Raw genomic sequence first — 27,848 nt, forward strand, 5'->3', positions numbered from 1 at the left:
CCAGGCAATGATTGGGGAGGCTCTCTATTTGGATTTCTGGAAGGTTATAGCGAAGGAAAGTCCTACTTATTATGTGAGAATGACTAGTCTAAAGATAAATTCTGGATTTTTCCTTATACCCATGAGTTGGGAGAAGACATAGGAATCGAAAGAAAAAAATTGAGTGCATCCATTGTTATCCAGTGAATAAGGGTCTTCCAGAAAATAGTGTTCCTTGAAAAAGAACTCTTATTCTTGCCTGCAAAAGGACTGTATTTGAATAGAGATGATTTTAAAGGTAGTTAATGGAGTTGACGAGGTAATGGATCTTATTAAGGACATGGGTTTCATTTAGACCAAATTCACAGTGAAAGCATTGAACAAAAATGTAAGTGATGATGACAATGAAGAGAAAGATTAGAGGTTAAAGTGTTTAAATCATTCATTTCCAGCTCTGGACCTTTAACTGTAGGATTTCATTTGACAAGTCACGTATTCTTTCTTCCTGTAGATTGAACTTCTACACAGACAGCAAATAAAACAAGGAAAAGAAGCTTCTATCCTACTTTCCTTGTGGAATTGTGACCTTGCCGGGGACACCTTTGAGAGAATGAAAGGGCGCATTGCCTCGCATGCCTGAGGGGGTTGCAACTGTTTTTGCTGACTTTCATCTTGTTTTGGCAGGCCCGCAAGTATATCATGGACTCCCTGGGGGAAAAGTATGCAGAAGGCATTATCCTTGACCTGGAAAAGACTTGGGAGGAATCAGACCCACGGACGCCGCTCATCTGTCTCCTGTCCATGGGCTCGGACCCCACAGACTCCATCATTGCTTTGGGGAAGAGATTAAAAATAGAAACCCGTTACGTGTCCATGGGCCAGGGCCAGGAGGTCCATGCTCGAAAGCTCTTGCAGCAAACCATGGCAAATGTAAGGTTACATATCTAGTTCCAAAGTTAAGCCAAAGATCTTATTCTCTCTCTCTCTCTCTCTCTCTCTCTCTCTCTCTCTCTCTCTCTCTCTCTCTCTCTCTCTCTCTCTCTTTCTCTCTCTCTCTTGATGTGGCTTGTTATTTGTTTCTTAGAGTGATTAGTCTTCTGTGTTCTAGAGGTCTATTCTTGGTGTCCAGTACTCTGAGAACTCAGGAGGAGATGGTCGACCGCAGGTCTTTTCGCATGCTGATTTCTTCAGTCTAGACCCCATCTGTTTGGTCTTCTGCAGAAATGGAACTTTCCATCTTCCATTAGGGGCAGCAGGCACATGATGGGGGTAGCATTTTCCATCTTCTTTTAGCCCTTCTCCTCCACTTCTAGAGGGACCTTCTGCTGTCTGTTCTTGAGTGATTGGGGAGTTGGGGAGTTATGGATATAAATCAGGTTACATCTCAGCTTACAGTGCATTTCAGGTTACGTTCCTTTTTATTAAGTCTGTTTTAAATGCTGTCATATTTTCATCCTCGTTCTCTTTATACTTAGGAGCCATGACTTAAAGCCATCCCCTTTACTGTAGTTTAGCAAATTTTAAAGAGAAAGCTAATCCAAGTGGATATTTTCAACCAAACATCTTTCCAAAAGATAAATCCTTTCTTATGCTTTTACTTTGGTTACTGCTACAATGGGTCATTACTACAATTGGCATGGTTTTATACTGTCTGAAAAATACGTGGAATAAAATCAACAACAAACCCCTAAAACAGCTCAGTTAAACATTAGCATATCCTTAGATTTGACCTAGTTTAAATCAAAGAGACTAGTGATTCTGTACAAAATGTCAGTTAGTGAATTTTGAGAGAAAGTCATCATTGAAATCTCTGGGTGAATCACAGAATGACTTCCTGTCCCTCTCTTGTTGCTGACTTAGGGAGGATGGGCACTTTTGCAGAACTGCCACCTCGGACTTGATTTCCTGGACGAGCTCATGGACACAATCACAGAAACGGAGCCTGTGCACAGTGCCTTCCGCCTGTGGATGACCACAGAGGGGCATAAGCAATTCCCCATCACACTGCTGCAGATGGCCATTAAATTTACCAACGAGCCTCCGCAGGGTCTCCGCGCAGGATTGAAAAGAACGTATGGTGGTGAGTCCAGGAGTGCTTCAGTGTCAAGAAGCGTTTGTGAACATACACTAGAGAAATTAGAAAAGTAGAATTATCAAGTGGAACTACATTTAGCTTGTTGAGGAGGAATTTCTTGTCCTCCATGGTGAAAGGACTCTGTCATGATTCAGGAAGCTGTGTCATCATCTCACATTTTCAGATTTGTTCTTTTTCCAATATTATCCCTTTGGAGTCTGGAACGTTCACCAATTAGCATGAAAAATGGACGGTTTTGTTGCTTATGGCCTGTCTGCTTTTTCCCGAAGTAAATATATAGGAGCCTTATCAATAGGAGAGCGAGTTGAAATTGTATCGGCTAGAGCCACATGTGAGAACATCAGCCAAATTAAAAGTGAGATGATAGCAAGCAAACTGGGCAAATAACCTCTGGACCTGGGCTTGTGCTCTGGTCTTGGCCTTTTTCTGCTGCATAATGTTGTGTCTGGGACTCGTGAAAGAACATGGAATGATTATGCTCTTTCCTGCTGACATTTCCCACCTGGCACTCATCCCTAAAACAAGCCATATGTAAAATGAACAATAAAATCCATCCAGGAGGAGAATATACATTATAACTAAAACAATGTATTTCACAATAATAATGTAATTAGTATATTTCAATTTTAAAATATCAAGGAGACATTTGTGGGGAGGGTTCTCCCCACAATCAGTTCCCCGCAATGTAACATGGTAGTGTGAGGGTATGACATGTGGGAGGATACTGATAACAAAAAAATAAATACATAACAGGTAAATGCATAATAGTAATTATTTGGGACATACTTGAATTGCAAATAGTTCTTATATACCTTATTCTAACTAATATTGAATTAATAGTAGGCTCCAATTATGTGTCTCAGATATAGTAATTATCACTGAGAGCTATAATAGTAATAATGTCATTTATCTTAACTGTCATTTTCATTCATCTCCATTTTATACTCATATCACTGTGTTAGGAAGACTTCTTCACAGAGTGGTCTGGTTTTTCTATTTAAAAAAATACCTTTAGTTATACAGGAGGTTTCAGTTCAACAAGTCAGTTTCTGAGTATGTTGTATCTTGCTCAATGTCACCTCTTCCACCATTCTTTATCATCTGTTCCAACCTCACCAACCACCTCAAGTCACCTAGTTTTATTTTTCACATATATGACTTTATTCTTCCACCCTCCTTCATTCCACTAGTCTGGAGGTCAAGGGACCGATCTCTCCATCTCTGATAAAGCATATTTTATCAGAAAAAAAGTGTTTTTAATTGCAGTCTTGAGAGAGAAATGGTCTCTGGATATGCAACACTTGCACTATAATTATGTGAAAGAAATAAAAATGTCAAATTCAGTTGACTTTGACACCTAGAAATTTGCAAAACATAATTGCTTATACGGGAGGTGGAAAACTCTAGCATTCGAGGGCTGGTAAATCTGTTCGTCTGATTGACTACACAGGGGTTAGCCAGGACCTGCTAGACCTGAGCTCCGGGGCCCAGTGGAGGCCCATGCTGTATGCGGTGGCCTTCCTACACTCCACAGTCCAGGAGAGGCGCAAGTTCGGCCCCCTGGGGTGGAATATCCCCTATGAGTTTAACCAAGCGGACTTCAACGCCACTGTGCAGTTCATCCAGAACCACTTAGACGACGTGGATATCAAAAAGGTGCTGCTGTGTGTGCTGCCAGGGATGCTGGGCCTCGGGCATGGGGGGACAAGCTTTAGTGAACGCTCGGCTTTGGAGTGGGCTTTACTGTGCACAAGGGTCTTCACGTCCCAGCAACTTTGGAAGCCTTGCCTCAGTGATCACTTTAATTTCTCAAAACTAAGTGGGCATTGAAAGGACTTTTTTTTTAAATAGGGCTGAAACATGAAATGGAGATACTGTTTTTAAAATCTTAAAACGAATGCCAGGATCTGATGGTTTATTCTTGTGATCCTAGCAACTCAGGAGATCTGAGAATCTCAGTTTGAAGCCAGCCTGGGCAGGAAAGGTCAATAAGAATCTTACATCCAGTTATCCACAAAATGCCAGAAGTGGAGCTGGTAGCACAAGTGGTAGGATACTAACCTTGAACAAAAGAGCTCAGGGACAGTGCGCTGGGTACAGGCACACACACACACAGACACAGACACACACAGACACAGACACACAACACACACACACACACACACACACACACACAGTTCTTAAAACTAAAACCAAGAGTCTAAATTGTGATTGAAGAGAACATGCCCTTCAAAGAACTGCCTTTGTATTTTCAAACAATAAACTTTAAAACTATTAATAAATATTAAGGAATTAACAGTACAAATACATTTAAGACAGTCTTATTTCAAATAACAAACAGAAGAGCTTTGAGTCGTTCCTCATTTTGTTTGGTTTAATTTTTGTCCACATTCTTCATATCCCTGATGAAGAAGGGCAGGCTAGTGGATAGGAATGGTGACAGGCCATGGTGACAACGTGTACATGATGTTTCATGGCAAGGAAGAGAAAGATGAGCCGTTGGTCAGCTCCGTGTAATTATCCTCTAAACTTTCCCAGGGCATCTCCTGGACCACTGTCCGCTACATGATAGGAGAAATCCAGTATGGAGGGAGAGTCACTGACGACTATGACAAGCGATTGCTGAACACATTCGCAAAGGTGTGGTTCAGTGAAAACATGTTTGGACCAGATTTCAGCTTTTACCAAGGATACAACATTCCCAAGTGCAGCACGGTGGAGAACTATCTTCAGTATATCCAGGTTTGCCATGCGTCGAGAATGTTTCACCTTTGTGAGATTCATTTACACATTGTGTACTGCAGTGAAGATGAATTTTTCAAGATGACTTTTTCATGATGATATATACAAAAATGTTTGCGGTAACTGGATTGTTTTTTATTTCCATCTTTTCTTGGTGATTGCATTGTTCACCTTCTCTCTGTCTCTCCCTCTCTTCTCACTGCCCCCCCCTGCCCCGCATTGTGTGTCTCTTTCTCTGTTGTGTGAATTGTTTCCCTATTTTCCTTCTCTTTCAATACCCCTGTGAGGGATCTTCTTTGGGGAGATGGTGGGGACCAGTTATAGGAGACTGTAGAAGTGACAAGGTGCTGTGCCAGTGAGACTTCATGTCCCACTGCTGGTAGCTGATAGCAGCTTCTGGACTCCACCTACTTCTTTTCTCAACGCATTTGGCTGATCCTGGAATTTTCATTCCTAATCTGTCATATAGGATTCCCAGGAACTTGCTTTGTATAGGTGTTTCTTTCAAGACAGTTTCTTATGTTGGCAGTATTGACATTCAGGGCCAGAATATTCTTAGTTGTAAGGGACTGTCTTTTGTAGTGGGGTGTTTAGAAGCAACTACAAGATGTCACTGCTATTGCTGTACCTAATTATAAGTCCCAAAATGTTTATAGGTATTTCTAAAAATTCCCAGAAGAGAGTAAGGTTGTCCCTGGTTGAGGAACATTGCTGTCAGAAGGCATAGGTAGATTTTAACAGAAGACTGGGAATATGTTGTGAAAAAAAACAAACAAACCCTTGATTTTTCAAGAAAACTTCATTTTCTGTCTTTACATCTTGAACTCATTAGGCTGTGATTTAGTAGTCTCTTTGGCCATTAAGATTTATTTATCACATAGTAAACAAATGAAATCCCAACAGCTCCAAAGGACTAAATTTATTAGTATATTTATAGGTTTTTTTTGATATATAAACATAATGAGTTTATCATATATTACCACCTTTACATTTTTATTAATTCAAATCACCAAATATATTTGTCTCACTCTATTGTATGTATCTTTAAATCATTATCAGTGAGTAGAAAAAATACTCAAGAAGGTATAAATTCTTGGATGTCTGTACACATATTCTTAATATACACCCCCATTTCACAATGAAATTCAGGCAGTTTGTAAAAAAGCTATCATGTAAAAAGGAGAGAGGAGAAGGAAGAGAAAGCATGACTAAGACAGCAATTGAGTTAAGGATAAGATATTTCTATACATAAAAAGTATATATCAATAGTTGAGGAAGTTTAAGGCTTTTTCTTGCTCTCTGTCACTGTTTTTCTTGGTCTCCCTCAATATTTGTCTTTTTCTAATCTTCTTGGGAAAGCATACCTCTTATTTAGGCCTCTCATTTCTTGGTTATATATGAACATAATGACCATGAGATTTGCATTTTCTTAAACCAGCTCAGACTACAGAAAACAAAACACCAATTCTCTGCTCCTCTTCTATTTCACATATTTTCCCCAAGGAGAATATCTCTGATTGAATTTGGTTGGCTGTAGAGGCCTTAATGAACCATGTGCATACTTATGCTTCTTACTGATAACTTTTTTCTAGGTAACATTTTTTTTTTAAGGGAGGAAAGGTTTACTGGGGTTTGAACTCACGGCCTGACACTTGACACACATGCACTTGACTTGTGCCATGATCCCAGTCCATTTCTTGTAGTTATTTATTTATTTTTGCCAGTCCTGGGGCTTGAAGTCAGGGCCTGAGCACTGTCGTTAAGCTTTTCCCTCAAGGCTAACCTCTGCCACTTGAGCCACAGCACCCTTTCCTTTTGTGTATATGTGGTACCTAGGACTCGAACCCAGGTTTTCCTGCATGCTCGGGCAAGCATTCTATCACTAGGCCAAATTCCTGGTTCTACCTGTAGTTATTTTTTGAAGTGGGGTCTTGTGTTTATGCTTAGACCAGCCTGACGACTGCACTTCTAGAGCTCTTCCTCTGTAGCTGCAATGATAGCCATGTAAGGGCATCCTCAGCTGTTATTGGTTGAAATGGAGTTCTCATGACAATTTTGATTGGCTTGGCCTTAAACTGTCATTCTTCTCATATCTGCCTCTGGAAGACTTGGGATTATCAGCATAAGCTACCACATAGAGCTCCAGATAGCTTTTAAGTTTTGATTGTTTTGAGAAATCTTGGATGTTTGCAGCATGGCAGAAGTAAGTTATACATGAACATGTTTCCTAGTGTTTGCTTCCTGAGATTGTACACATTTTGCTGGTGTCTGTGTTCACAGTTTTGGTTTATCTGTACTATTTGGTGTCCAGAGCTTGCCGGCCTACGACAGCCCTGAGGTGTTTGGACTGCACCCAAACGCTGACATTACCTACCAGAGCAAAGTGGCCAAAGACGTGCTGGATGCCATCCTGCGCATCCAACCCAAGGACAGCTCTGCTGGTGGGGACGAGACGAGGGAGGCAGTGGTGGCCCGTCTGGCTGATGACATGCTGGAGAAGCTGCCTGCAGACTACAGCCCATTTGAAGTGAGTGGATGAAATCTCAGCCTCCTAAGTAACTGGGATTACAGACATGAGACCCTGGCACCCGGCTCCTCTGGTAGTTCTTTATCTAATTTGTTTTAAAGTTGATCATTTTGGTACCCAAGTAGCTCCTAAGTAGGTGTTTATAATTATAAATGTTAATATTGTAGACATTTTTATTGAGTACTTTCAATAGATTTACCCCAGTAATATTGTTTGGGAAAAAAGCCACAACAATGTTTGTTAAGTCACAAAGCAAATGTCTTGCTTTCTCTACAGTCTTTAGAGTTTACCTGGGTTATTCACATGATCCTCAGGTCTCACAGCCACTATAAGATTTGTCATGTATGTACGCGTGCTCATGCTTGTGCATGCATGCGTGTGTGTGTGTGTGTGTGTGTGTGTGTGTTGACATTTTCTACTTGATTTTCAAAAGAATAATAGAGTATTTTGCCTTTGCTATCCCGTTGTTTTCTCTGAAGCAGGGAATTTTGCTGCTAGTACTGTAGATTGAATTCAAGGACCCGTGAGTAAGGAAATAATTTCTCTGGAGGCCTCTCTGATCACTTGCTTGGAGAAAATCAATAGGGCTTTCAGCTTTCATAAGCTTGCTTCATTATAAGATCAAGGGATGGGTCATTTACATTTATTGTTGTTGAAATATTTATGAAGTGATTAAATATCTAAATACCAAGTGATAATTACATAAGCAAGCATGGAAAGTAGATTTAGATGAGACCTTTCTGTGCTATCTTAGGAGAAAGCAACTCAGCCTGTAGCAAACCTATTATATAGCAGGTCATCAGTAAGTGTTGATGGAGTCGAAATGCATGATGGGTGGTTGGGGAGACAGATGAATGCTTTGTTGGAAAAAAAAGATTTAAAAATAGCAGTACATTTAAAAAAAAATTTTGGCAATACTGTAGTTCAGGGCTTTGTGCATCTTAAGCCATGGCCTTTGCTACTGAACATCACCATGGACTCTGACTTTTATTTTAATTAAATAATTTATTAACATTGATTTTTACATCGTATTTCAAATGATGTGTTTAACAAACAAGTATTCAAGAAGGGAATCTCTATATACAATCACTGGCACTTAGATTTTAGAACATAATTAAAATTAGGTTGAGGGTTTGTATGTCATAGATACATATTAATCTATGTAATGAAAAATTATGTTTATAGAGTCATAAATATTTATGTCTATGTGGTTGTGTTAATATTTCTAATGCCAAGTTCATAGCATTAAGTACGTAAATATTGAGTCCTCGATCTTGTACTGTTTGGATCTAATAGCCACATAGGAAGGATACCTTGTGCCTTTTGTTCCTTTGGTCTTGACTTGTCTCACTCAACATGATTTGCTCTAGATTCATCTACTTCCCTGCTTTCCAGAGTGGCTGAACTTGCTTACAATCCCACCAGCAGTGCAGTAGGGTTCCTTGTTCTCCACAACCCCATCAGCATCTGTCATTATTTGACTTCAAATTCTTGGCTATTCTTGTTGGGGTAAGGTGGTATCTTAGGGATGTTTATATTTGCATTTCCTTTATGACCATGGATGATGAGCATTTTCTCATATGTTTTTCTGCCATTTTAAACTCTTCTTTTGATAAGTTTCTCTTTAGTTCCCTTGTCCATTTAGTGAATGGTTTGTTGGGTTTGGGGGGGATTAATTTCTTTATTTCTTTGTAGATACTGGATATTGAGCATTTGTCATATGTATTATTGGTAAATATCTTTTCCCAGTTGGTTGGCTGTCTTTCTATTTTAGTAGCTGTGCAGAAACTTTTTATTTATAGGTAGCCCCATTTATCAAGTCTCTCTCCAATCTGTTGTGACCCTGGGATTCTGTTCAGGAATCTTTTGCCTGTGCCTTTGAGTGGAATTCCAATGTCTTTCCAACTCTATCATGTAGCACTTTCAAGGTTTCTGGCCTGATATTGAGGTCTTTGTTCCATTTTGAATTAATGCTTGTGCATTAACCAACAGCGAAACTTTGCCCATGTTTCTTAGCAGCACATGGAACATACTCCAAAACAGATCATGTAGTAGTTCATACAGAAAACTTAAGCAGATCCAAGAGGATTGATATAATCCCGTCATTTTATCTGACCACAGTGGAATCAGGCTTGTTCTGAATAACACAGTAAAAGGTAAAAAATGTTCAAACACTTAGAAGCTGAATAACACACTTATGAATAACTCCTGGGCTATAGAACAAATCAAAGAAGAAATCCAAAACTTTCTTGAATGTAATGACAATCAAGATACATCACAAAGGAACTTATGCGACACAGCAAAGGCAGTTCTAAGGGGCAAATTCATCACACTAGGAGCCCATATTAAAAAGACAGAAGCAGACCATGTAAATAAACTACAGAAGAAATTGAAGCACCTAGAGGAACAAGAAAAAGTTAATTCTAAAACAACTAGGAGGACAGAAATAACAAAAATAAAATCAGAAATATCAGAGATTGAAATAAGATCTACCACACATAAAAATAATAAATTAAAATGTTGGTTCTTTGAACGAGTCTACAAAATTGACAGACCCCTGGCAAGATTAATCAAAACAAGGAGAGAGGAGACTCAAATAAACATGATTAGAGGCCCTACGGGAACAATCTTAAATAAATATAGGCTACCCACATTGAACCAAGAAGTGGTAAGCAAATTGAACAAACCAGTTTCATACAATGAAATAGCGGAAGCAATCAGGGAAATGCCAACCAAAAAGAGCCCAGGTCCAGACCATTTCACTTAGGAATTCTACAAGATGTTTAAAGATGAAGTAACACCTATACTCTTGAAACTCTTCTGAGAAATAGAAGCAGAAGGAGCAATACCAAACTCATTTTTATGAAGCTAATATTACACTCATCCCCAAACCAGGGAAAGACCCAACAAAAAAAAGAGAACTATAGGCCTATCTCTCTAATGAACACAGACACAAAATTCCTCAATAAGATACTAGCCAACAGAATCCAGAAACAAATTTAAAAAAATCATACACTACGATCAAGTAGGCTTTATCCCACAGATGAACATTCACAAATCAATTAATGTAATACATAATTATCAATAGAGCTAAGGATAAGAATCATATGATAATTTCTCTGGATGCGGAAAAGGCATTTGACAAAAATACATTAATTCATGCTGAAAGCATTAGAAAAAATAAGAATAAGAGGTACATTCCTTAAAATAATCAAAGCCATATATATCAAACCTACAACCAGTATTATACTAACTGGAGAAAGCCTGGAACTATTTACCTTAAAAGCAGGAAGCAGACAGGGATGCCCACTCTCTCCATTTCTCTTCAATATAGTGCTGTAACCCTTAGCTAGAGCAATAAGGTAAGAGAAGGACATCAAAGGGATCCACATAGGGAAAGAAGAAATTAAACTATCCCTATTCACAGATGACATGATCCTTTACCTGAGTGACTCAATAAGCTCCATTCCCAAACTCCTAGAATTAATAAACCACTTTAGCAAACTGGCTGGATATAAAATTAACCTTCAGAACTCAGTAGCCTTCTGGTATACCAACAATACACAAATAGAAGGCCAAATCAAGAAAATGATTCCATTTGCAGTTGCCCCCAAAAGAATAAAATACTTAGGAATTAACTTAAGATGTAAAGGAATTATTTAATGAAAACTATTAAAGCCTAATGAAAGAAGTTAAAGAGGACACCAGGAAATGGAAAACATCCCATACTCATAGGTAGGAAGGACCAATAGAGTGAAAATGACCATACTGCCAAAAATGATATACAAATTCAATGCAATCCCCATCAAAATCCCAAAGACATTCTCTTCTGAAATAGAAGGTATAATCCAAAGATTCATATGGAACAAGAAAAGACCTAGAATAGCCAAAGCAATTCTAGGCAAAAAGAGCAATGCAGGTGGTATTACAATACCAGACTTCAAACTCTACTATAGAGATATAATAACAATAACAGCATGGTGTTGACACAAAAATAGACCAGAAGATCAAAGGAAAAGAATAGAAGATCCAGAAATAAAACCACATACCTATAGTCAACTTGTATTTGACAAAGGAGCCAAAGATATACAGTGGAACAAACACAGCCTATTCAATTACTGATGCTGGCCACACTGGGCAGCCACATTCAGAAAACTAAAAATTGACCCTAGCCTTCCGCCATGAAATCTGACTTTTTGTGGGTAGTTTTTTAGATAGAAGTTTGTTTCCTGCTTGGTAAAATACCGGGACATTCCACCTATGTGAGGTTTCCTGGTAGGTAGAATAACAGACATGTGCTATCCTTCAGCTCCTCAGTGAGGAGACTCACGACTACTTTCTGCCTGGCTTGGTCTTGAACAACAATGCCAACAATGTTAGTCTACCCAGTAACAAAGATGACAGGCATGAACCACTGCAGCCTGACGGGAAGTCTGATTTTTTTTTTTGCAGGTGAAAGAAAGGCTACAGAAGATGGGGCCCTTTCAGCCAATGACCATCTTCCTCCGGCAGGAGATAGATAGAATGCAGAGGGTCCTGAGCCTCGTTCGCAGCACCCTGACCGAGCTAAAGCTCGCTATTGATGGTGCAATCATCATGAGTGAAAATCTGCGCGATGCATTGGATTGCATGTTTGATGCCAGAATCCCTGTGCGGTGGAGAAAAGTAAGTAGCGTCTTACTTTTGTTCTCTGTAAGCATTTACTGTCACTAGTCCTTTGAGTTGCAAGTCAAGGATGCTTATGAATAATTTGCTTAGGTCACTTCTTTGCTTAGTGATTTTAGATACATGGCTATTTCAATTATAGGTAGATAACAAGACAAATTATATGTGTGTATTAGGTACTCTAGTATGCAGTTTATACATGTAGTTTACTTGAGTTTTCATTTTATTACCCTTTCTTTGAAGGCAGGGGGTTTGGGAAAGGTTGTATTTTCCAGATCACACTTGTGAGAAGTGAAAGAATGAGAATATATGCATAAGCGCTTAGATTCCAAAGCCTATGATATTAATTCCCTTGGGGTAAATATGCCTAGATGCACGTGATTAATACATTAAAATAACATATTATATTAAAAGCTATGCAAAAACAAGAAAGACAATGTACCTGATGTGCCTATAAACATCATGCACAATGTGTCTAAATTGCTCAGGGTAATTATTGATCTTAATGTATTTGGGAAACAGTCATTGTTCTCTCCTATCCTGTAATTCCTGTGGAAATTAGGATTTTTTTTCTTCTTTACTTTTTTTTCTGGTCTCTATAGACAGGTGGGGGCTGATTACTCATTTATTCATATACAACACCTGGAAGTGTTAGTAAAATTGTATAACTGTTGATTGACAGCTGTCAAGCAATGCTGCTACTGATAACACAGGGGCATCCATACCAGTTATATCTTAATGGAAGTTCCACAAATGAAATCAGACAGAAAGATACAGGGAGAGAATGCACATATTAGTATGTGGTATAGTGTCCTGGGTTTCCATTTTTGTTCCTTAATGAGAGGAAATAAAAGAGCATATGAAAGGGACAAGATTTCAGCAAACTATCTTGTCTACCTCATTAAAAATAACTAGGGAACAGCTTCTATGGGTATTGTCCACAGAATATTGTCCATAGAATAGTTTCTATGGGTATTTTAAATTTTTATGGTGAAGTCTTTGGTTATGGTTATATATATAAACATACATACATAGATATTACACATAGATATACATTCAAATTATATATATCTATACATGCATATTCTTGTGTATGTATAAAAGTAGGTATATATATGCAATAATATGTATGTATATATATATATATATATATACATACAGGCACATATACTGTGTGTTTTGATTCTGGGTCTTGAATTCAGGGTCTAGGTGCTGTCCCAGAGCTGTTTATTGTTCAAAGTGAATGCTTGACTACTTGAGCCCCAGCTCTACTCTGGCTTTTTAGTGATTAGAGATAAGTGTCTTCTGGTCTTTCTTGCTTACTTACAGTTCTTACTTAGAACTATGATCCTTGGTCCTTATTAAGAAAGTTTTTACCTGTGCCAAGGAGACCTATTCCTTCTTGAAAAGTTTTCGATGTATCTGCTTTTACCAAAGACTGGATAGGTGGGATTGCATTAGACTGCAGAGCTTCTGTATGGCAAAAGACATAGCTAGAAAATTAACTAGAAAGCCTACAGAGTGGGAGAAGATCTTCACTAACCATACAACAGACCAAGGTCTCATATCTAAAATATATCAACAGCTTAAAAATTGAATCACTCCAAAACTAATCTCTAAAGAAACAACAACCCCATTAAAAGATGGGCCTAAGACTTGAAGAGAGTCTTCTCTGAAGAAGAAATAACAATGGCCTATAGTCACATGAAGAAATGCTCAACATTTCTGGCCATAAAAGAAATGCAAATCAAAATCACTCCAAGATTCTACCTCACTCCAGTTAGAATGGCCATGATAAAGAAGCCTATAACAACAGATGCTGGAGGAGATGCAGCCAGGAGGGATCATTACTACACTGTTGGTGCAAACTCATTCAACTACTCTGGAAAGCAGTAGGGCAGTTCCTCAAAAGACTAAACATAGAGCTCCCCTATGACCCATCAATTCCACTACTTGGCATTTAACCAATCATCCATAAACAAGGACATACTAAATCCACTAGCACAACGTTGTTCATTGTAGCACTATTTACCATAGCAAAGATATAGACCCAACCCAGCTGTCCTTCAGTTGATGAGTGAATCAACAAGATGTGGTATTTGTACACAATGGAATTCTATGCTGCTGTCAAAAAGAATGACATCACCCCATTTGTAAGGAAATGGAAAGACTTAGAAAAAATCTTATTAAGTGAAGTAAGCCAGACTCAAAGGAACATAGGCTCAATGGTTTCCCTCATTTGTCATAATCAGTAGAAACCTTGGGCTCTCATAGCAGAGATTTACAATAGATCAAAACCTAGCTATATAAGGCCATATAGTATGACACTAAATGAAAGGACCTCCAGGATATAGAAACAAAAGCCATATAATGAGTGATTGTTGTCCTTAATGTACTATGTTATTACTCATCTCTTTTGCTGTCCATTGATTATCTCATATTGCTATAGTATTTCACCTTGTTATCTGATATATTGGATATATGCGTATTTGGTTATTTGAAATTGGATAGGGAAGGGGGGAAAACAAGATGAGGGGCGGGGGTGGGAAGAGGGAGAAAGGGTATTAATGTTTGTGAAGTAATGCACCTTTTATCTGGCAAATATAATGTAACCCTTCTATTAATTACAATTATAATAAAATATATACGGAAATAAAAGAACTGTGATCCTTAGCTCTCAGCCATCTGAGTAGCCAGTATTATAGGCACACAAGTACCTGGGCACAGCAGAACATATTTAAAAATCTTAGTGATTTCTCCAGGTGATGCCATGAACATTTTTGTAAATTGAACTCCTGTTTTGTTCTCTAATCTATTGAAATTATTTACCTGGAAGATAATGGAGACCTAGCCGCTTCAATAAATAGTTTTGAATAAATAAATAAGAGACTTGTTGGGATTAAAACCTTTTAAGGATGATTTTTTTTTTTTATTTTTTGGCTAGTGCGAGGGCTTGTACTCAGGGACAGGGCTCTGTTGCTTAGCTTTTTTTTGCTCAAGACTGAAGCTCTACCACTTGAGCCACAGCTCTGTTTCTAGCTTTTGATGTGTAATTGGAGATAAGCATCTCATGGGCTTTTTTGTGCCTCTGCTGGTTTCAAATCACAATCCTCAAATCTCAGCCTTTGGCATAGCTAAGATTACACGCGTGAGTCATCCTGGCTTCTGGCTTATCATATTTTTCATAACATCAATCTAAAGAAGGAATAACAGTATGAAACTTTCCCATGTCAAACCTCAAAGGAGACTTATGATTTAGGAATGTTTTATCTTAATTTTAAAAAATGTATTCTATCAGTTTCCATGGCAGAATTAATCTTGTAATAATGAACTGTTTTCACATATGCATTTCAGGAGTCATGGCTATCAAGCACTCTGGGTTTCTGGTTTACTGAACTTCTAGAAAGGAACAGCCAGTTTACTGCCTGGGTTTTCCATGGGCGACCCCACTGCTTTTGGATGACAGGCTTTTTTAACCCTCAAGGATTCTTAACAGCAATGCGACAGGTAATTGCTCTGATGTGTTTCTGTGCTACCATAATCTTCTGCTACATTCTTTTGTCTATTCTTTAGAGTTTTAAAGACTATAAGAAGACAATGCACAAGAAGTAATGTACCCACTACTTGATGAATGTAGCTGTAACCCTCCCTTTATATCACCCTGAAAGTATAATACAATTTTTTTTAAAAAAAGACAGAATGGCTACTTCCGTTCAAAGGCAATTACATTGTGAGGAATGTAAATTTGATCACTTATTCTCAGGCTGCGAGGTGACATTTGTTATTTGTTTTGTATTTGTCTCAAGTTCATACGGTTCTTTTATTTGCACACATAGTTTAGTTAGGATGGCACAAATAGTTAATTAGGGTAGTTTTATGAGAGAATCTTTTATTCTTTAAATAGCATTCTTTCAACTTTGAACTTAGGTTATTTGGAGCTAACCTTTCATTATTGTTTTTCAAAAATTAAAATAAACCTTTAGTCATTTCCCGATCCTTTTGCTCCCCTAAACAGGAAATAACTCGTGCCAACAAGGGCTGGGCCCTGGACAACATGGTGCTATGCAATGAAGTGACCAAGTGGATGAAGGATGATGTCACTGCGCCACCCTCCGAGGGAGTCTATGTGTATGGACTGTACCTTGAAGGTGCTGGCTGGGACAAGAGGAACATGAAACTCACCGAGTCAAAACCCAAAGTTCTCTTTGAGTTGATGCCTGTCATAAGGATTTATGCAGAAAACAACAGTAAGTTGTCTTATGCAGTCAGAGGGTTTATTGAATTTGCTGACATTTGAACCCAAGATTTCACTGTAGTGGTTGTAATGTAAGTAGCGATTTTACTGTTTGGTCACCTAGCTTTATATTCATGACCATGTTTAATGACCGTTTTGTTGACCTCTAGTCACCTCCTTGAATAGGCAACAGTTCTAAAACTTTTTTGCATATCTGACAAAACAGTATCTATTATCTGTCTATCTCTATATTTACATATTGGTGAAACGTTCATGACATGCAGTAGTATCTGAATGTGAAGAGGGTGCTGAGTAAGGGTAAGAAGATACCTAGACAGAGGCATGCCTGTGAGGGGCTTACCAGGAGATGATGGCTGTACCAGCTTAGACAGGGTGGGGAGCAGTTGAGGCAGGTTGGGAAATTGAGATTGAAACTAGGGGTGTTTGGATTAATCTTATATCTAAGAATAAAATACTGGGTTCCCCTTTCAGCCTGTGAATAGAACACTTCTATGAAGCACACGTATTATTTTACTTTGACAATATTATTAGATTTAAATAGTAAAACTATTTTCTATCATTGCCTTTATGTTTCCTGGAAGCTTCCACTGCTTTCTGCTCAGCTCATTCTTCCTCAGGAAGCACTGAGTATTAGGTACTGCCATTCATTTTAGAAGTGTAGCCATTAACTTTAGAGATAGTCATGATAATGTATAGAAGTACAGATTTAACAATAGAAGCACAACAACTTGTACGACAAGTAAATTTGTAAAATAATTTCTCTTTACAAGACAGTAACCCAGATTTGGAAACTTGAACCAGGGAAAAGTATTTTTAAAACTATAAACATTTTAAGCAAGCATTTGCCACCACGCTTCAGTGCTGGGATAAAAAGATAATTATTAATCAAATCCAGCCCATAGGGATGCTCAATCTAGTGAGCAAAACCAATAAGTAGACAAATAATTAAATTGTAACTGGATACATGCTATGATAGAATCAGGCCCAAGAGGCTTTAGGAAACCTACGAGGCAAAGTACAACTATGCCTTGGAGGTTAAGGGAGATCACTTTTGAGATACAGGTGGGAATGTGTGTGATTAAGATTTAGGTAGAGATTTTACTCAGCTGAGAGACATGGTAGATCTTTCTTTGGTCATTCAGTGACTTTGCTCTAGGGATGGGCAGGCGACAGTGAAAATACAATAGGCAGAACCTCCATTCTCATGGAGCTCAGTCATAAAGCAGAAGGAAGATAGTCATGCAAGAAGCCACTCTTGTCAGATCCTTTACCTCTGCATTAGTGAATTTTCCTGCATGATAAAGTTTCCTTGTAATCCTCATATCAATATACACAGGCATTCATAGACCTGCATGGAAAGGCAAAACATTTGAGCTGCTCAAAACACGTTTCCAGCTGTGGCTAACTGCTGGATGCTTTGCTTCACCCTTTACTTCTTATCCTGTAAAAAAAAGTCCTTTTGTGATTGTGCAGACAGGTTTTCATTTACTCATTCATTTCCTTTTGTACTTAGTGCTTAAGGCACAGGGAAGCTTTCAGATGCTCTGGAGAAAAATGTACATGTGTGAACTACCTTCACATATGAGTTGCAGTGATGGTTGCCAAAAGCTCAATATTAATTAATCAACAATGCATTTAAGATGTATTGTTAAATACAAACACATGTCAAACAAGGTTTTGTATTGAATGGCTGGTAACTGGTTGCACGGTCTTATGAACAGAGGTTTGTGGCAAGATAACCTTGTATTCTCTATCAGAACAGTAGCTCAGCATTGTTGATTCAAGTTCATTGTCACTTCATGGGACAACCTATCATGAACAATGAGGATGCTCTCTAAACAAACATCCTGATTTCAGGTAGTTCTTGTTTTACTGAAACAAAGCAATGGAATGTGAATGGCTTACATAGAAAAACACATACTTGCATAAGATAACATAGGAGTTCACTGAGGAGAATAACTGAACTTAAGTCCAAGGAACAGAGCCTGACTGCACAATATCAAGAAGCAAAGGAAGAGTGCAGCAGCAACAGGCAACAATGATGTGCAGTGTTTGAGGAAGAGAAAGTGAATGCCACTGAGAAGATGGTGAAAGACAAGCGTAGAGAAGTGAGAGTGTCTGACTGTTAGCTCACAACCCATTCAGAGCATGATGAGCAAGGGCTTCAATATGGAAGTGCCTTCCCCCCTGGGGACTTTGAACATATTCTTCAACCTCTCAGTGCAAATCCAGTATTTTGTGGTTGGAGAACACTAGTGGAGGAGAATGCCTTTCAGAGACATAGTGGTTTACACCTGCGTGTGAACAGCAGTATGGGGGTGTCCCTGATGTATCCGGAGTTGCTTTGTAGACTCTCAAAAAAACCCTAACAAAACAACAGGATGAAAAAAGCCCTCTCACTGTTCTTTTTGATGTGGTGTGTACCATGCATTTCCTTAGACCTTTAGAGAGACCATTTTTTTTCTTTCCTGCAGTGCGGGCTATCAAACCCAAGACCTTGATTCTACTAGGGAAAAACTATAACCTTGTTTTCTCCTAGAATGACTGGAAAGGTTGTTGTTCTTCATATTTTACCTTTATCTGTGAAGAAGATTGGAAGTCTCAGGCAATGGGACTTGCTTACAGTTAATAAGCAGTAGAGCTGGGATGTCAGACCTAACTTTATTTGACTCTTGATTCAGCTTCTTCTACTATGCTGTCTCATTCTAAAAGTCCAGATGTGGGATTTAGAAGACAAGCTCAATTGAGGCTATTTGGAAGCAGTGGTATTTAATGAGCAGGAAAGCTTCTGCATGAAGGAGTTTCTTCAAGCAGAAGATGGGGATGAGGTGATGGTGGGAGGAGAATGATAACATTTACTGAGGACATTTTGTATGTAGATTCTGCACTCTTGTCTATGTGAGCCATATAATTTATTAGAGATACCTGGGAGAGAGTGCCCTGGGAGTGCACTATCCTGCAGGATGGAAGAAGGGAGTCAGCTCAGTTCATAGCGTTACTTAATAATAGTTTTTAGCTGAAGCTGAATGGAGAAATGGACATTTGTCTGTTAAACTTAGACAAACTAGGTAAGTTTTTGTTCTTAGGTTGGTGTCAAGTCCTAAGGGTAGTGGTTTTATAGAAATAGTGGTCAAATGTTTTTTTAGTCAGAAACAAATTAATATTTTAGGCATTTTGCTTTATCACATTGTGTCATGAAAATGTTTCTTATCAAGTGAAAGAAAACCTTTCTTACATGGAGTCATGTGTTACTTTTCTTTGCTTGTGATGGGACTATAGAAATCCAATGTAACTTAACATTGGACAACTCAGCATGGCAATGACACAGTAATAATGTCATAATACAGGGGATCTTTATTACTTGAGAACAGATTTTTATCACATAGCTCTACCCATCCTGCCATGCATCAGTCAGGGACCATACTCATTAGAACCAGGAAAGTGATGAAATAAAATAAATAAAGGAAAAGGGGATTAATATGAAGGTATTTTAAAAAAGTACAGCTTTGGTTATGTACTCTTTTCTGGTGTTAGTAAGAGATAAAAGAGGCTTGTCTTGCTAAACTGTTTTGTTGTTAAAGAAACGTTTGTTTAGTGTAAGAAATGAACATTCTTATTATAATTTTCATCCTGTATACTTCATTTTCAATTAATTTTGATAACAGAATAATGTCTAATTGAGACTAAAAAGGTGCCGCATCACTAATGACCAGGAACTACATTTAAAAACCAGAATTCTTAGAGTTAATAGCTTTTACATGAATATGATAAGTAATTTATCACTCTATGTAAATTTATTATTGAAATTCACATACAGGAATGGCTTAATTTCAAAAAACATAGTAAACTTTCTTTAGCTCAAAAATGGAGTGATCTACTACTAATTTTTAAAATTCATATTTCTCATGAGGACATTCATGGGAAAATACTCAAATTTTACTAAGTTCATTGAGATGAGCATCACCAAAACAAACCCAGAATCCTCTGTTTTCAAAGGAAGCTGAAAAGAATCAAATAGAGGAAAAAACTGATCTTTTTACAGATTCACTGTATGGATGGGGTAATATTTTTTAATATATTTTTAATGGAGGGGCTGGGAGGGGTCTTAGGGCCTCTGGAATTCATGGTGTTTTTTTGTGCTAGGGAGTTATGTTCTTAAGAATCCCCTCTGACTTGGGTCCACAACTGTAGAATTGTGGGGTGGGAAGAGGTCAGGTAACTAGCAGGCTGCCATCTCCTCATCGCTGAGCTCCACAGCAATCAATCCATTTCCAGAATAAAAATCTGAAACCCTTCCAAGGTCATAAGAAAATTTGTTTCAGGAAAATGTAAGTAAAATTTATGTGCATGTGGAGGGAGAGAAAAATGAGTAAATAACGTATCTTAAGCTTCTACTACATTCCAGACATAGTACTGTTGTATTTTTACTGTATATGCACATACATTAACTCATTGCATCATTGAAACAGCTCTAAAGTTTCTCATCTCCATTTTGAAGACGGAGAAATTAAAGTTGGGTGACATTAGGCCATTTGTCGATGATTCTTGGTTAACACATGGCAAAGCTGGCAGTGGAGTTTGCCTATAGTGGGTGCAAGTAGATCTCTGGGAATTCTTGTGGTTATTGTTTAGTTTCAGACTCTGCAATGAGGGAGTTCCCTTGGATAATCTGGGGTGATGTTTGAAACACAGCTGACCTTAAATGGAGGATTTCTGTCTGACACATCAAGGTCAGGGATGTGTTTTCCACTGGTACCTTGTGATGGAAGCTACGAGGATTTACAATGAAAGTCTTGGCCCTCTATGAGTGGAACTTGCAGGCTCATTTTCAAGCTCAAGCTTCTCATATTTCAAGCTCAAGGTTCTCATTCTCTCTTCACCAAAAAAGGACTGTGAGCCAGAGCCAGACATCATAGAGTTGCTTTCCAGGTTATTTGACCCTAGTACTTAGCCAAGTGGCTTTGATAGAGTCTCAACTATGCCCCAAGTTGAACTCGGGTACTTTATTTTCCCTTTTTCCTGCATAGATATAGAGGTCCCGATGCACAACACATATCCAGAACTGCAGAGTTTGAGTACACAATGGGCTTTGGGTCCATTCAGGCCAGGGTTGATTCTAGAGTGTGTCACTAGATTTATGACGTTGTGTTTCAGTTTTTCAATTGGTAAAGTGACTTATAGTAGTAACCACCACAGAGGTGGTGAGAGACTAGAACTGACAACACTGAGCAAAGAGCGGATAGATGCCAAGGAGTAGGATTGCTGGGACACAGGGGAGCTCTGCTTTCCAGAGTGGTTGAACGAGTTTATACTCCCACCAACAGTGTAGTAGCAGTCCCTCCTGGCCACATCCATGCCAGAATCTGTTGTTAGATTTCTTGATCCTGGCCATTCTAACTGGAGTGAGGTAGAATCTCAGAGTTGTTTTGATTAGCATTTCTTTTATGGCCAGAGATGTCGAGCATTTCCTTATGTGTCTATAGACCATTCTTACTTCCACTTTAGAGAAGTCTCTCTTTAAGTCTTTAGCCCCCCTTTTAATGGAATGGTTGTTTGAGGATTTGTTTTTGAGAGATTCAATTTTTTTAAACTTCGGGTATGTTTTAGATATGAGGCACTTATCTGTTGTAAGGCTAGAGAAGATCTCTCACTTTATGGGTTTTCTATTTAACTTGCTAGTTATGTCCTTTGCCACACAGAAGTTCTGTAGTTCAATGCAGTTCCATTTATCCAAAACTTTCTTTAATTGGTTATGTTTCTGTGTCTTTATTAAGAAAAAGTGTTTTGTTTTTTTTTACCTATACCAGAGACTCCTAGTGTATCTCCTATTTCTTCCTGTGAAGTTTTCAGGGTATCTGCTTTTACCTCAGGGTCTTTGATCCATTTTGAATTAATTCTGGTGCAGGGAAGACATATAAGGATCCAATTTAATTTTTTTTCAGGTACTTAGCCAATTCTGCCAACACCATTTGTTAAAGAGGCTGTCTTTTCTTCCATGTTATTTTTTTGCTTCATTATTGAAGATTAGGTAGCCATAGGTCTGTGGGTTGACTTCTGAGTTTTCAGTTCGATTCCATTGGTCCTCAGGCCTGATCTTTTGCCAGTGCCAAGCTGTTTTGATTATCATAGCTGTGTAATAGATATTCCTCCAGTATTATTCTTTCTGATAAGGAGGTTATTTTTTGCTATATGAGGTCTTTTTTAAATCTGATATGAATTTTTGGATTGCTTCCTCTGTTTCATTAAAGAAAGATACTAGAATATTGATGATTATGACATTGAATTTGTGGATAGCCCTTGGCAGGATTAAAGTACGAGATTTTTAAGATTAAAAAAATGACATTTACAAGAGTAACTGTCTACGCATTTAAATGTTATTAACATCAAGAAAGTTTTTTAAAAAAGGAATGATTTGGAAACTTATAATAACATTGTTATTTTGAATATTTAAAAAAGTGTACCTAATGTATGCTAATGTGTGGTAAAAATGTAAAATAGAGAGGGAAGTTGCATAGCTAGATAATAAGATTCTTCCAAGGAGTTTTATTATTATATATATATATATCATGTGTATATATACATATATTAAAATAAATTAAATTATAGAGTTCATACAGAAGGTTTTATAACTTCTTTTGTTCAGCTATTTCTGGAGTCCTAAGGCTTTAAAAATATGTCACTGATTTGTCCTAGCTACTAGCATGCTTATTTTCTTCTTCGAGCTCCTTGTCTAAGCAGGGGATGGTTGCAGATCAGCTATGTGACGGTGTCATATCTGGCAGCATTTCTGTTGCAAAACTCTTTCCACTTTTCTAGTCCTGCTGCTGAAGCTGGTGGCATACTGTGACTTGGCAGGTGTACCTTCAGTCTGAAGCAATTAAAAATAAATAAAATTAGCTAACTGTTTCAGGGAACAATCTCCATCTGCTTATTGAAGATTTCTGTGAATTTTAAATTCCAGTTTATTTTGGAATTCAAATCCAAGTAGTCAAACGCATTATAAAGTATAGTTTTTCTAATTATCACAAAGCTTGGATGTCATACACTGATGTCTTACTTCAGGGTTTATGAAGTTTACCAAAGATTTATCAAATCAAATTTTCCATAGAAAGAACAAGTTGTTATATATTTATTACAGGTCTACTGGTCCTAGGATTAAGGAATTTTTAAGTATCAGTTAGCAAAGTTAAAATTCCATGATTCAATGTCATTCACTTGACCAGAATTTTTAGTAGGTACATACCTAATGGCTATTGCTAATAATGACTGAAAAAAGCATCCAGGCTTGAGAATTAGGAGTTATCTTATTTTTAGTTGTTCCTCATGATCAATTTCATGGGCATAAGTAAATGCTGAGTTTTAAAATATTGCAAAGTATCTGTGACTTTGTTGTTTTAGAAGAGGATTTCTCAGTTTTGCTACTATTGATATTGCTGGTCTGGATAAAAATTGGATAGTTCTGTTCCTGTCCTCTACCCTCTATATCTGTCAGGCCGATAGGTGTTATAGCCAAAAATGTCCCCAGATGTTGGCCAACATTCCTTGAGCCACCTCTAGTTAAGAATCATAATTTCAGAATACTCATTGACAATTGAAACTTGTGTCTCATATTTTGGTGAAATGTTTAACTTTTTCCAGTCAAAGTAATTGCATTGAGAGTGGATTAAAAAGGTGGCATAGCAGAATTAAAGTCCCGTGGGGTCAAATAGGGAGATTTTTATGTTTTGGTAGTGCATTGCTTTTGAAATTTGTTAGGAAAGATGGTTAAATTATTGAGCAAATTAGTTGTTGGCAGTACATTCATTCATTCTGCTATATTAAGATTGTCTCTATGTTTCAGTGCTTACTTTTATTATACTCATTCACCACCAAAGTAAAGTCTTCCTCTTATGTATAGATGATTTCAACTCATTGCTATACCAAGATCATATAAAATTAATATTATATTGGCTTTTTAGGAGAATTCAAGGATGTTTTCACACATAAGTTTTTTTGTTGTTTGGTCCCGGGGCTTGAACTCTGAGCCTAGGCATTGTCCCTGAGCTCTTCAGCTCAAGGCTACCGCCCTTCCTCTTGAGCTACAGCCCCACTTCCCATTTTTAGTGGTTAGTCTTTAGTGCCTGGGCTGGCTTTGAACTGCGATCCTCAGATCCCAGCTTCCTGAGTAGCGAGGATTAAAGGTGTGAGCCACCGCACCCAGCACATGTAAGTTTTTGTCCTTAAAATTTTTGTATTCTGGAAGAGACAATAAAAGACCACACTACTCCTAGAGATGGAAATCAGGAAAAACTACTGTGAGCACAGTTGGTTTCACAAGAAGCTAATGAAGCTGAAACTCTCAGGCTACTCCCAGTTAGGACTCCTTTTACAGCCCACTGAGTATCTGCATATTCTTACTCATGTTCTTGGGGAGATTCTGTACAATGGTGTAGGTTCAGTGCCCTCCAGAGGCTCACATCAGAGAGGATGCTTGAAGGAGGGGCTGACACAGGTTGTCTTCCTTGGTGTATGTGCTTTGGGGATCCATGGTCACTCTGCTATTCCAGAATGGAAGAGTGGCACCTCAGCAAATGCATTTCCCATGGCCTCATATACGTTTTGGCTCTCTACTCCAAAGGGGACTCCGAACATGGGGTTTGGACAGCAGGACCTGTGATTTAAGATGGGATGCACAGAAGGTTGAACAACAATGATGATGATAATAATAATAATACTTACAGAATAAAGCTGGATTAAAAGTGGCAGGCTACTTGTGCCACAGGCAAGGCATCATGGTAAAAGAAGGGCGATGCATATAGGAATTGATGGGGAAAGCAAAGAGAATGGGGTAAAGTGAATGTTGATTGACTGGTAGAAAAGACAGAGGAGTCATGTGGGAAGTGGTGTCTGTAAAGGTCATGAGGCGAGGGGTTGGATGGGCCAGTCTAAGGGTGTCTGGGTGTATTTTCACACCTAGTGTGACAGTGACAACCCCAGGGTAGGAAGTGTGTGGCCTTTGGGGTTTTCCTCATCTTACCAAACCCCTTTTTCTTTGAAATGATCTTTGGAAGGGTTGCACAGCCTGGCTTGGCATCAACCCTGAGATGCTTGCCAGGCATTTATCGAGATCTTTGCTGAGATGTTTATGTAAAAATTTATGTAGATGTTTTCTCTTATGAATTCTTTTGTAGCTGTAAGAGATCCTCGGTTTTATTCCTGCCCCATCTACAAGAAGCCCTTTCGGACGGATTTGAACTACATTGCTGCCGTGGACCTGAGGACAGCGCAGTCCCCCGAGCACTGGGTGCTCCGTGGGGTGGCCCTTCTCTGCGACGTCAAGTAACGTCTCTGCCTCTCCCCTGCAGTGCTTTGGAAGACTCAAGCTCCCTGTCCGCCTGCCTGTACTTCCCTAAGAGGGCTGGGCTGCACATGAGCCAGGGTTTTTGTGATTCCCCAGTTCCTTAGTCCAAGGTTTAGTTACATTTACAGCTTACCAGGGAAGGATGGCTCTCCAGCTTCTCCTAGTGTACTTTCTTCTTATTTCATTCTGAAGACTGGCGTGGTTAACCAGCCAGTCTTTCCCTTGAAGGGATTCTCTGTTCACACTGGTGGTGGCTGAGTTCTCTCAGGTAACTCTGCCAGTCTGCCTTGGTTTTTGTATCCACTGACTTTTTGCATTTAGGTCAGATTACAAGAGAGTTGCTTTCTGGGCTTTCAGCAGACATTAAAAATATCTTTTTAAAAATGCAAAGAGGATGAATAATAGGTTAAGAATATAAAAAGACAACATTTGTAAGTCTGTAAAATAAACATATAGAATAATGTTCAATCCCATTTTACATAGCAATGAGAAGATAATTTATGTCTGTAGTAATAATTAAGGCTAATAAACATATAGTACAGTGCTTCTAAAGCTAATACATATATAAATTGTTAGAGCAATGTTATGACCTACTTTATAAAAGTAGTGTAACTGGATAGACTTTCTTATATTTTCTTTCTTATATTTTCCTTCTTATTTTCTCCACATTGATGTGGAAAATGATATAAATATTATGTAAAGTTGTATTTAATAACAGAAAACAATGGAAATGCACAATAATAATAATAATTGCTCAATAATAAACATGCTAATGGGAATTAATGGTATTAGGCAAATAAGTAGCATGACATGAAGGTTTTATTATGTGAAAATGGCAAAGTGACAGTATATAAAATATTAGGTTACAATGTGATAACAACTATGTAATGAACTTGCAGGTAGGCATGTGGGCAAAAATTAAAAACATGGAAAAAATTACGAAGAGGTATTATAGCATGAAGGGGATTATAGCTCTCTTGAAAAATTTGATGAGAAGAAAATAGTGTAGGACACACATTTATTTTAGATGGTATGTAGGGATTTCACAAAGTTTTTTTAATTAACTAATAAAATAAAGACAAGGAACTTTACATTTACTTTTATTTTAAATTCTGGTTATAAATCATGTACTGTTATGCAATCTATTGAGTAGAAAACTTGGGCAGTATTAATTAGACTTGTGGTTTATGCATGTTTGATTAGCTTAAGTTCTGTTTAGCTCTTCTTGCTGGTCCCTCTCAATGGCTTCAGTCCAATTGATAGCATTTTATATTAACTATGATGAGCATCTTGAGAAGTTTATGAGATTATTAATACATTTTGGATGATACTGTTTTCACTAGAACAGCTTATTTTAGTACAGATTGACACACCAGTTTACTTGTGAGAATTGTGGCTAACATGTTATTTTGAACAACAAATATTGAACATGTGACTGTGATACATATTAATAAAGAATTGTTAGCAAATTCCTGTGTTTGCATTATTATTTATTAGAAAGGAAGAAAATTTCCCTTAAGCATCTAGAAAAAAGGATTCTCAAAAATGTGTTTTTAGCAAATAAAATGTGGATGGAGAATTCATATATCTGTGGTACATACCTGTTAATATGTATGTAGAGGTCTCAGAGAATCAAAGTAGAAAAGAACACCATTGGAACAACTAGAATTTTTTTTGTCAGTTTTGGGGCTTAAACTCTGGGCCTGGCCTCTGTCCCCAAGCTCTTCATCTCAAGGCTAGCTCTCTACCACTTAAAGCTACAGCACCACCTCTGGTTTTCTGGTGCTTAATTGGATATAAGAGTCTCACAGGCTGTTCTGCTCAGGCTAGCTTTGAATGGTGATTCTCAGATTTCAGCCTCCTGGGTAGCAAGGATTACAGCATGAGCCCCTGGTGCTCAACTACAACTAGAAATTTTAAGAAATGAATTAAACAAGGAATGCGCTGCTGTGCCCCAGCAGCTCTGCTGAGGTGCGCTGAGCAATCTCCTGAAGAATTGGTTAAATTTGCTGGGTGATAGAGCGTGCCTGACTACTTTGGTAGGAGAAAACCAATTGCAACCACTGCTGAGTGATAGAGGAACTGGTTTTTTTTTTTTTTTTTTTCTATATCCTTCTCAGCACTCATTTATTGAAGCTTTATTTCTCATCTCCTGCTGGTCAGGCCTTCTGCTGCACTGGTGCTATAATGGTGAAAACATCAGCATCTCAGTGCCTGATCACACGGAATTCATCTCAGAGGAGTA

General features: G+C 38.2%; 1 protein-coding gene across 2 annotated transcripts in view; it reads left to right on the forward strand.

The window, feature by feature from the left end:
* Dnah5 (dynein axonemal heavy chain 5) overlaps positions 1 to 26,116 on the forward strand; it is a 192,320-nt gene extending 166,204 nt beyond the window's left edge. For both annotated transcript variants that reach the window (XM_090332123.1, XM_090332124.1), the window contains exons 71-79: positions 664 to 909; positions 1,840 to 2,059; positions 3,525 to 3,730; positions 4,613 to 4,816; positions 7,128 to 7,343; positions 11,796 to 12,008; positions 15,363 to 15,515; positions 16,024 to 16,255; positions 25,434 to 26,116. In XM_090332123.1, the coding sequence (XP_090188249.1) occupies positions 664 to 909; positions 1,840 to 2,059; positions 3,525 to 3,730; positions 4,613 to 4,816; positions 7,128 to 7,343; positions 11,796 to 12,008; positions 15,363 to 15,515; positions 16,024 to 16,255; positions 25,434 to 25,585 (1,842 nt within the window). In that variant the 3' untranslated portion in view covers positions 25,586 to 26,116. The remainder of the gene's footprint in view (positions 1 to 663; positions 910 to 1,839; positions 2,060 to 3,524; positions 3,731 to 4,612; positions 4,817 to 7,127; positions 7,344 to 11,795; positions 12,009 to 15,362; positions 15,516 to 16,023; positions 16,256 to 25,433) is intronic.
* Positions 26,117 to 27,848: the final 1,732 nt, after the last annotated feature.

This window comes from Megascapheus bottae, chromosome 4, assembly GCF_031878675.1.
Source record: "Megascapheus bottae isolate mThoBot1 chromosome 4, mThoBot2.hap1, whole genome shotgun sequence".
Taxonomy (NCBI): Eukaryota; Metazoa; Chordata; class Mammalia; order Rodentia; family Geomyidae; genus Megascapheus; species Megascapheus bottae.